We start from the raw sequence: 11755 nt of genomic DNA on the forward strand, positions 1-11755 counted from the left end.
CACACACAGAGAGAGAGAGAGAGAGAGAGAGAGAGAGAGTGGTATGGTGGGGGGGATAAAAATAACTACAGCTAATGTCACTTTCTACACCTGTCGCTGCTTTGGCCACACCTCTTCACTTTCCCTGTCCGCCGTAATGTCAGTCTTCACCCTTTTGCTAAGAGGCGTGATGAAAGGGAGGCAACAACACCATCCCATTTCTCCCGGGGCTTAATGTTTTTTTTTTTTTTCTTTCTTTTCCTCATCTAACATCACACTTTTCGTAATTTCAGTTTCTTTTATGGTTCTGTCAGTATCCTTTTCCTAGTATGCTATTGTTTCAAAACTGTGCTTTTTTTTATTATTAATATTTTGAGTTGTTTTCCTTGTACAAATCAAATGTGATTTTTGTTTTATCTATTTCTGCTGGATAAGTCTTTATAGAGTTAAGTTGTAAGTATAAACAAGAATGTTCACCGACAGTACTCTCTCTCTCTCTCTCTCTCTCTCTCTCTCTCTCTCTCTCTCTCTCTCTCTCTCTCTCTCTCTCTCTCTCTCTCTCTCTCTCTCTCTCTCTCTCTCTCTCATTTAAGCTTGATACAGTAATTTAACATGGGAAAATAAGGTGCTTAAGTCCCGGTTTGGATGCCAAGAACTGTCTATAGCATAAACTGTTTACATGAAAATACGAATATATGTACAGGAAATGGGCAATGAAGTGAAATGCATCTGTATATTTACAAAGGTGGTTCCTCTCAAACAGACGATGTGGAGGGCGAATTGGATCGTGGCGGCGGTGTTATTGGCGAGCCTGGCTTCCGTCGCCCACACACAGGTGTTCTATCCAGGCAGGTGTCCAAAGACGCCTATCATCAAGGATTTCGATTTCGACAAGGTGAACTCCACATATCATACGAGTCACGTTCCCTCTGTCAAAAAATTATCTTTCAGTCAAAAAATTGTCTGTTATAATGAAGCAAAAACAATTTTAGAGAACGCTACTGGCTCCGAAATGTACGACTATACTTAATTGCAGTATAGAACCATATGAGGACATCATTATGAAACGTTTCTTACTTAGGAAAAAAACACAGAATTAAACTTAATTTTATCAAAGCAACGTTAAAGATACCTCACAAAACGTCCCCGACAAAAAAGTAAATAAAATAAATTTTATCACACAATACTGACTTCAAAAATATAATCAACCTCCATTCGAATAAAAACCAAGCGGGGACAATCTAACAAAGCGGTGGTGGTGGTGGTGGTGGTGGTGGTGATTCTGCTGTCTCTCCTCGCAGTACCATGGGCGGTGGTTCGAGCAAGAGCGTTACTTCGTGGCCTACGAGATGCTGGGCCGCTGCTGGTCAGGCACCTACCTCAAAGATACCTCCGGCAAGGTGTCTGTCCGGCTCGACTTCCGCGACCTGTTGTGAGTTGAGTGACTGACTGACTGAGTGAATAGTTGACTGATTGACTGACTGATTGATTAAATGACTGATTGACCAGCATCCCATACACATCCTCCCATAACTCTCCATGAACAAGTGTGGGTACGGACTGATTGATTGATTGACTGAATGACTGACTGAATGAATGGCTGATTGAATGACTGAAAGACTGACTGAACACTTGAGCGACTTTGAACGATTGACTGACTGATTAACTGAGTGAATGAGTGCCTGACTGAATGACGGACTGATTGGCTGACTGGCTGGGTGACTTATCCAACCTCCTCTTGAAACTGTCTAAAGCCTTTGCACTTATAAGCGACGAAAGTAGAATAGTTTTACCAACACCATTGTGTCAACACTGCAATGGAAATATAGCGATACTTTAATCTGCTTATCCCTTCTCCACTTGGCCATTCATAGGTGTGCCATGAATTACGGGTCTGGGTGCTCAGATATTGTAACACTGTATAGGAGAAGTACTGGCTCCTGACACGTACGTTCATAAATCAACCATCATGTGCTGACCCGCATTTCTCTCCTATACACACCTTCCCATAACTCTACCTGAACAAGTGTGGATACAGAATTTATTGTGTGTGTGTGTGTGTGTGTGTGTGTGTGTGTGTGTTTGTATGAGAGAGAGAGAGAGAGAGAGAGAGAGAGAGAGAGAGAGAGAGAGAGGAGAGAGAGAGAGAGAGAGAGAGAGAGGAGAGAGAGAGAGAGGAGAGAGAGAGAGAGAGAGAGGAGAGAGGAGAGAGAGAGAGAGAGAGAGAGAGAGAGAGAGAGCAGCAGCAGCAGCAGCAGCAGCAGCAGCAGCAGCAGCAGCAGCAGCAGCAGCAGCAACACCAACACCACCACCACCAACAACAACAACAACAACTAACACTACTATTATTACAACAACTACTACTACTACTGTTATTCCTACAACAGCTACTACTACCATTACCATTTCTACAACTATTTATATTACCACTGCTGCTGCAGTTTCTGGAACTACTACTACTACAACTACTTCTACTACTACTACTACTATTCTTACAACAATAACAACTACTACTACTACTACAACTTAATCATAAATAAAACTACAAAGGTAAATCAACTTTCCTCTGTGCAGGTTCAGTAGACCCAAACAGCTGACAGTCGACATCATAAGGAAGAAACCCTACGAGGAACCTAACCGCCTCACCTACACCATCCCTGGAGTGCCAAACTTCGAAGACCACTACGAGGTTCTGGCAACGGACTACACCAGCTGGACTCTTGAGTATGCGTGTGTTGACAAGCCTCCCTTCGGTCACACCCGTGAGTCTGTGCTTCGTTCTTTGGGGTGAAGGAAGAGGGATGGGGATAGAGGTACAAAAGACGTGTTGGTGAATATAAGGAGATAATGAGGAAGATGAAGGAGTAATTGGGAAAAGGCTGATGAAAGGATAGATGTGTAGGCACTTGAATAAAAGAGTGAAAATGGTGGGAAAGAGAGAGAAAGGAGGATACGTGTACAAAAGATGGCTAAGGCTTAAGAAGAGAGATGGATAAAAATAAGCAATAGAAATCTGATGTTGAAAGAGATAATAGAAGATGATAACTTCAAAATACGTAGTGAAAGTCTGGACACGGACACACACCACACACAGAGAGAGAGAGAGAGAGAGAGAGAGAGAGAGAGAGAGAGAGAGAGAGAGAGAGAGAGAGAGAGAGAGAGAGAGAGAGAGAGAGATATTCTGGCGTGAAAGACGTAAACATTTGATTTCTCACCTGTGCAGAGGAGGAAAACACACAATATCACACTGAACACCTGTCAACAATCGGTCCCCAACCCTAACAAACAACACTTCCTCCAGGTAATCTATTGTGCACTGCCTCATTCCTCACTCCCCCACGCCATAAGAAAAAATAAAGAAAAAAAGAAACACCCACACACCCACATCCACACATGCATACAGATACACACACAATGAAAGTGGGACACATGATAACCAAATAGTTGTTTCATAGTGCGGGAAAAGTGTCTGGCTCAGTTGAAAAGAAGATTCATTATGAAAATATGGCAAGATCGCCAAGCAGTTTGAACGTCTGTCAACTGTCACATCTCTACATATCAAGATGTCATCACTCAGTTAACTATTGACCCCGTTAAGGAGTATTCACATTTGCCCCGCTCGCTCGGAAATTGTGCCAAATTTCTTCGCACTTTTTATATCAATGTAATGTTTTAAGCGTTAAATGGCACGTAAGTCTCAATATCCCAAACCAATATATCCCTTATTGACTTCCACAAGGGTTGTTTTGGGTTTAAGTTTCTAGGGAGACAGGAAAGCCACAAAGAACAGTGCACAGTGGCTGGTTGAAAATATGCCGTCAAAATAATGATAATTCCACCCCAATGAAACAAACTGCTCTGGACGAAGGTGTGTTTTGTCAAAAGGTGCTTTACTTTCAATAAGGTGTCAGCTGAGTGCTTCACCATTTCTTACAAGAGAAATAAAGCAAAAAACATTGGTGTGTGTGTAACGACACGTAACAAAAGCATAAACACGCCACTTTCATTAGCTGCGGGTGTACACAAAACAAAAAAAAAAACTGTGATTCGATATAATTTAATAAGTAAATAAGTCTCACTTCCCCTTAAAACTTCGTTAATTAACTATGTCGCAATTCTTCCTATTATCAACACTGAGCGATAAACAGCACACATTTTTTATGTAAGAGGGACAGTGGCCAAGGGCAATAATATTCATATATAAAAACGACCCACTGAGGTGTCTTTCCCCAGAGAAAAACAGCCATAACGATTAAACGGGACTATTAATAAACAGGAGGGAGGTTTCGAGACACTCATCCTCTGAATTTGGATAACCTTTTTCACCTACTTTTGGAAATGGTACTCTAGTGGGCCTTCATTTCCGGTTTTTTTCCCTTTGTCAGTGCCCCTCTTACATAAAAATATAAATAAATAAATAAATAAATAAACACGTTCTTTTAACACCTCTCTCCACGCAGGAATCGCCTGGATCCTCACTCGCCTTCCTAACCCCTCGCTCCCCGTCATCAACACTGCCAAGCAAACCCTTGCCAAGCTCGGCATTGACCCCAAACTCCTTAAGAAGCAAGACACCTCCTGCTTCGTTCATGTCTAGACTAAATGATTCACTGCGTCATGTTTTCATTTACTCATTCTTGGTTTTACTTGATCTGATTTTTTTTTTCTCTCTTTTTTCCTTCCTTTCTCTTTTTTCAGAGTGGGAGAAAAATGGGAATGATTGAATCTGCTTTTTATCTTTTCTTGTCTTTTCTTTCTCTCCTTTTCCGAATGGGAGGAAAGGAAGAATAAGATTTGGGTTTCAATCACACGTTTTGGTTTTGGTACCTATCATGTTATCAGTTTTCACCATTTTATGATTTGGATGTTTTGCTTTTATTTTGCATTTTCTCAACGATGTTTTGTTGAATGTTAAGAAAATATCAGAGCCAGCATGCTTCCAGTAAAGATGGCTGATTTCTGAAAGGTTCATCGTAAACATTCAATACCTAAGATTACTTCCGATTCCGAGGCATTGAAGGACGCCGAGACAATTGTTGCAGTGACATTCCTGGAAACCTGAATGTTACCAGGAGTGGCATCAGGTGTTTGTTGTTGATATGCAGTACAATGATGATGCAGTTATTTAATAAAGATTGACTGTCTTTACTATACCCCGTCTGTTGATTAGCTGAAGGATCGTTGCTAGCAGGTGTGCTATTGGTGCTGAAAATAGTAGTCGTTCTTGCAATACTGGTAGTAAGGTCAGTGTTAGGAACAATAACAACAGTAGTAATAGTAGTAGTAGTAGTAGTAGTAGTAGTAGTAGTAGTAGTAGTAGTAGTAGTAGTAGTAGTAGTAGTAGTAGTAGTAGTAGTAGTAGTGGTGGTAGTGGTGGTGGTGGTCGTGGTGCTGGTAGTAGTAGTGGTGGTGGTGGTGGTCGTGGTGGTGGTAGTAGTAGTAGTGGTGGTGGTGGTGGTGGTGGTGGTGGTCGTGGTGGTGGTAGTAGTAGCGGTGGTGGTGGTAAACGGTATGGATAAAAGAGAAAAGTAATACCAAGCAAACATTAGAATCACGTAAAGAGAGGCATATTGGCATGTTTGAAGTGCTTGCAGTGTAGGCACCTCCCGAACTTAATGTTCATGTAATCCTTTACTGTCTGGATGGAGGTCATGACAACCATCACGCCGCCACAAATGCGCCCAAGGGGGTAAGGCAAGACCAGCGCGAACACTGCGGCAGCCACCAGGTCCGCCATGAAGGAGGAGGGGGGCGCCTGGATTGGTCTGCAGCAGTCGCCCCCGCATGTTTTCTGTCTGCAGTAGAAACACGCGACTCGACAAGGGCAGATTTTCCACTTACAGATGTGTGTTGCCATTTCCTATTCTATTCTGCATGAGGATGATTTATTGTGATAACCTAATCTGACATAACTTAACATCTAATTTAATCTAACCTAAGATAACTTGACCTAACTTTGTCTGTGAGTTCCTTGGTTTCGTACAACAGTATTGACATAAACTCGTGCTCTCTTCACACGCGTCACTGATTGCTCACTACATTTTGGCCTAATCTTTACACTTATACATACAGTTATATCATGTATAACAGTAATTTTGGCGGATAATCTTTGAAGAATACAGATGGACTGCTGATGCAATGTGATATAATGTGGCTCTGGGTGTCTCAGATTTCCTCCTTTCACTTCCTCAAACATGGAGAGAGTCAAAACAAATAACAGGAATGTAAAGAAAAGACAATGCAATACCGGAACACTTATGAAACACTCAGTCACAATCACATCCCATCCCATTAGCCAGAGCAGTAAAGAAGCCAGCAAAAGCGTTAGTTAGGGCTTAGGATTCCTACGGATGAGCTGGCTGGCCCTCTGGGAGATGGCCCGCGCCAAGATGTCGGGGCCTTTGATGATGGGAACGAAGTCCCTCAACTGCTGGGCCGCCACCGCCCCCATGTAAACACCGACCCCGAAGAACGCAAGGCTGAGTACCATTTTATATACCCGTGGAAAATAAAGAATAAAGTGTACGAGTAAACTGATATAATGAGCGATGTTACGTGGGATTTAATACGTCTTTTTTTTTTGTTTTCATTTTTTTTGTTTTATTTATTTATTTATTTATTTATTTATCTTATTTCTATTTTTATTTTTTGCTTCCTTGCTGTTACTCTCTTCGTCGCTTTCTCTGTAATGATGCGTATATTTTCAGCGAAATGCAAATAGTATTCGATATATTTTTGCATGCGTGTCCCTTCCTTACCTGAGTCATCACAACCATTTCTTACAGCATACAAAAAGGCTGTGACCGATACCTTAAAGGCCTTGAGATCTCATCGTCGCCATTTTCAAACACCACAGAGATGAATAGCTGCCTTCTCACGGTGTAATGTTTTCCCATTATTGGTGGACAGTCCTTGCTAAACTACTACGAGAATCATGAAGACTCCAACCCTTCAAAACCCAGTAACTTCTTCACTACAGCATATTGAAAGTAGCCGGGATAAGGTCATTTTTTCTCTTTTTTTCTTTTGTCTTCTCCTCCTCCTCCTCATCTTACTACTACTACTACTACTACTACTACTACTACTACTACTACTACTATTTCCACAATCACATCTACCGAAATCAACGACAACAACAACAACAACAATAACAAATAATAATAATAACAGTTATGAAAATAATAGTAGTAATAATGCCTGAAGGGTCTCACAGCCGCCACAACGAGATGCAAACCCTCGTCGGGGGCATCAAATATTGACACTTCGGATCAGTCCTTCACGGAACATTTGAAACATTTTCTTGTACCTACACTGAAGCCTCTCTCTCTCTCTCTCTCTCTCTCTCTCTCTCTCTCTCTCTCTCTCTCTCTCTCTCTCTGCATATTCACGTGCTATCATTTCATACTATCAGTTATGTTGTATTTTATATTTAATTACTCTTTCTTATTACGATCATACATTTGAAAGAGAACACTGCCAAAAATCAGGCAAAATAGGAAGAAAAGAATTCTCCCCACCACCAAATAGTAAATCCCTTCTTTCGAATAACTCCCATCACTATTTTACCTTTTAACAACAACGCAAATTACCTACATCACTAATTTCCACCTTGGCGATTCCCCGCGGCATGCAAGAATCAAACTGAAACAAACGCACTCAAACAAACACTCCCCAACATTTCAAGCTGATGGCAAGCTAGCTAAGTCACCCATAAAAACGGTGGTGGTTATGCGTTTTCTCTGGTCAGGTGTTTGCTGCGAGTAAGAAGGGCGCAATACAAGGGAGAGGGACGGCGGTAACAAGCAGTAATAAATAATAAGTAAACAAATATTCGTGTAGGGAGGGAAGTGTCCTCTCGTACAAACACCATCACCGTAATATTTCAGGGAAGCTTCTGCCCGTAATTTGGAAGCTTCGGGATTTATAATACGTCGAACTGAAGGTAAATTATGGATGTGTGGAGAGAGAGAGAGAGAGGAGAGAGAGAGGGAGAGCAGGGAGAGCAGGGAGAGGAAAGGGTGTCCATGCTGAGGATAGGAATGGTACAGGCTCAGATTGTTGTGGTGTTTTTACCTGTGTGTATGTGTGTGTGTGTGTGTGTGTGTGTGTGTGTGTGTGTGTGTGTGTGTGTGTGTGTGTGTGTGTGTGTGTGTGTGTGTGTGTGTGTTTCCGTGTGTGTGTTTTTAATTTGAACTTTTCGATTGTCACAGGAGGGGAGCTGGCGATTAGTAATTATGGTGATGGTGGCAATAAAAATATACGACGGAGAGAGAGAGAGAGAGAGAGAGAGAGAGAGAGAGAGAGAGAGAGAGAGAGAGAGAGAGAGAGAGAGATCATAAGGCGCCTCAACAACAATCATAAAATGGAGCCGCGCGACAAAAATATAAACGAAAAAAATAATGCAGTTTTCTAAAAAAGATGCATCGGGAATCACGATAAGATAGCTGAAACATCGCAGAGAGAGAGAGAGAGAGAGAGAGAGAGAGAGAGAGAGAGAGAGAGAGAGAGAGAGAGAGAGAGAGAGAGAGAGAGAGAAGGAGAGAGAGAGTTTTCTGCCTATTCCCTTTCATCTAATTTCAGTCACTTTTCTACACCATTCTTAAATTTACAGAAAAAAGAGTAGAATTCCCAAGCTACGCCAGACCACTGCCTTCCCCACGAGACACGAGAAAGAAAACGGAAAACTCCTTAAAGTAGAAAACGTAAAGGTCCTTAAAATAAATCGAAGGACTGAATGTAATTATCGACGTTTAATCCTGATGGGGCTCACACACACAGACACACATGATGGAGACATAGCTGAACTGATACGAAAATTACGAGAGAGAGAGAGAGAGAGAGAGAGAGAGAGAGAGAGAGAGAGAGAGAGAGAGAGAGAGAGAGAGAGAGAGCGAGAGAGGGAACAGAAAGAAGGAGTAAGAGACAAAGCAAGGGAGAGAAATTAATTTCCTCCAATTGCGTTTTTTTTTCTTTTTTTCTTTTTCAGTCGTCTTTTGGAGAAGTACGGGAGCGGAGGAAGGGGCGAAAGGACAAAGGAGGAGGAGGAGGAGGAGGAGGAGGAGAGTCAAGGAATGGAAAAGTGAGCGAGTCTTAGGCCGCGGGATTCCAAGCGTTGTGAGGCGAAGCACAAAGGATTCTAAAGGAACAATTAACGTGAACCAAAAATATAAGGAATTAAGCCTCTCTTCGCGAGGGGCAGAGCGTCAGCCGCCATCTGATTGGTCCTCATGCCCCGCCACCCAGCGCCCTGCCAGCCGTGTGATTGGCCCTCGCCTCAGCACAGGCCATCAGCCGCCCTGGGATTGGTTCAGTGCACCACTCAGTGTCAGGCGGCGTGTCATTGGTGCAAATTGTTCTCCTCTTCCACCGTGACAGACAGATTGGGAGGGAAAAAAAAAAAAAAAAAAAAAAAAAAAAAAACGTAAAATCCTGTATAGGTATACGTAATGAAAAGGCACATCAAAGGTGTTTTATGAACTTCTACCAATTCATGCTCCAAATTATAAACACGTATAGGGAAAATAAATAAGTCGAAAATACAAATATATGAAAAAAAAAAAAAAAATATATATATATATATATATATATATATATATATATATATATATATATATATATATATATATATATATATATATATATATATATATATATATATATATATATATATATATATATATATATATATATATATATATATATATATATATATATATATATATATATATATATATATATATATATATATATATATATAAGCCTGACAAGGCCACCACAGCACGAAGACGCAGCGGCGCCCCGAGTACTGCAGCGGCACCCTTGACGAGGCTCGCATTACTGCTTACAAAATATCCTGGTATTTATGAAGGAGATAATGATTCTTTGATTAGCCAAAGTGTCATGATTTCTATCATCTAAATTACACACATCCTGATCCTAGTCAACCCTGAATCTTTCCTGAGAATTTGACTCTCCTTATCTACCTCAATAATTTGTGTCGGAATAGATGTAGGTCGACTGAGATAATTACAATATCTCACACCAGGTTCAAGTTTGGCAAGGGTCAGGATACATTGTACGTTGAGGGAGAAAGTAATGACATCATGACTAACCAAAGAGTCCACATCTCCCTGATTAATATAAAGATATTTTCTAGGCAATACGTAATAAGTCTCACTCAAGATCCCACTACAATACGCGAGGCCTCATTAAACTACCTTGGTGCAGTGAGAGAGAGAGAGAGAGAGAGAGAGAGAGAGAGAGAGAGAGAGAGAGAGAGAGAGAGAGAGAGAGAAGCACAGGCCACCAAAAAAGCAGGACGGACAGCTGGCGGCACCACACAGGACATCCTCGTCTCATACCACTTGTCACGTGCGGCACAACTTCCCTGTGTCCTATTTAGACTGATGCTGTGTGTGTCTCTGGCAGAAACTTGATATTAACTCCGCTTTTTATGGTAAAACAAACACAAACAAACTGACCAATTGAAGGACGAATGAAAGTATGAACAGAATCATCACTTGACCGGTGCGTAAACAATAGACATTTATATAACCTTGAGAGTAAAATAATAATAATAATAATAATAATAATAATAATAATAATAATAATAATAATAATAATAATAATAATAATAATAATAACAATAATATAATAATAATAATAATAAAGGTTCGTCCGAGCTTCTCTGTGCTTAGGAATTAAAGTGATGTGGCTGTGCATCATTACATATATATAACATAGCATGCATGATCATAGTGAAGAGATCAGTAAAGGAATGCAGAGATACATTATGGTGTTAAGGAGCATAATCATTTAAGTACTTCACGGTACCTTGTATAGAGGTGTAAAGAACTGTATATATATTCTAACGTCATGTAGAGTAAATATGTATTACTCTTGTATGTATGGCGGAAAAAAAAATTCTTCCCCTTGAAATAAATTAGAAGCTCCACTAAATAATTCACATACGACGGAATGGAGAGCAGAAGGAGGAGGAGAAGAAGGAGGAGTCAGGTGAAGGGCTAGAGGAGGAGGGAGGTAGGGGAGGTAGGGAGGAAAGATGGGGAGGGAGGGAGGTAAGGAGACATATATTACAGAAACGCGTGCGAGGATGGCTTTACGTGCCCCCGGGGATGTGTTGTGGACGTGTTGGGGGCTTAACGAGCAGGGCAGGGGGAGACACGTGGAGAGAGAGAGAGAGAGAGAGAGAGAGAGAGAGAGAGAGAGAGAGAGAGAGAGAGAGAGAGAGAGAGAGAGAGAGAGAGAGAGAGAGAGAGAGAGAGAGAGTTGGTGAAAATTTACTTAACTACCGGACTATAATCTCTCTCTCTCTCTCTCTCTCTCTCTCTCTCTCTCTCTCTCTCTCTCTCTCTCTCTCTCTCTCTCTCTCTCTCTGTGTGTGTGTGTGTGTGTGTGTGTGTGTGTGTTTGAAGTGCGATTAGAAAGCCAGCATGCACAGACAGAAAGACAGACAGACAGACAGACAGACAGACAGACAGACAGGCACACACACACACACACACACACACACACACACACACACACACACACACACACACACACACACACACACACACACACCACAAAAAAATCAACATAACATACATACATACATAAAACACCATTTTTTCCCCCTCTGTCACTCTTCCCTGTCTTCTATACTGAAACCTCCCTTTCTCTTGATCCCCCCTGATGCACCGCCCCCCGTGTCACACTCACCCTTGTAGCCTCCCCAGGGGCGTTCCAAGGGCGCGCCAAGATGATACAGTCGGAA

The 11755-nt window shown here is 41.5% G+C and overlaps 1 protein-coding gene across 1 annotated transcript in view; it reads left to right on the plus strand.

Moving 5' to 3' along the window:
* The window catches only part of LOC135090666 (apolipoprotein D-like), an 8931-nt gene extending 3801 nt beyond the window's left edge, over positions 1–5130 (plus strand). Inside the window, exons 2-5 of the mRNA XM_063987622.1 lie at positions 743–874; positions 1281–1411; positions 2554–2741; positions 4440–5130. Coding sequence (XP_063843692.1) covers positions 746–874; positions 1281–1411; positions 2554–2741; positions 4440–4576 — 585 coding nt within the window. The 5' untranslated portion in view covers positions 743–745 and the 3' untranslated portion in view covers positions 4577–5130. The remainder of the gene's footprint in view (positions 1–742; positions 875–1280; positions 1412–2553; positions 2742–4439) is intronic.
* The last annotated feature ends 6625 nt before the right edge of the window (positions 5131–11755 follow it).

This window comes from Scylla paramamosain, chromosome 35 (genome assembly GCF_035594125.1).
Source record: "Scylla paramamosain isolate STU-SP2022 chromosome 35, ASM3559412v1, whole genome shotgun sequence".
Classification (NCBI taxonomy): Eukaryota; Metazoa; Arthropoda; class Malacostraca; order Decapoda; family Portunidae; genus Scylla; species Scylla paramamosain.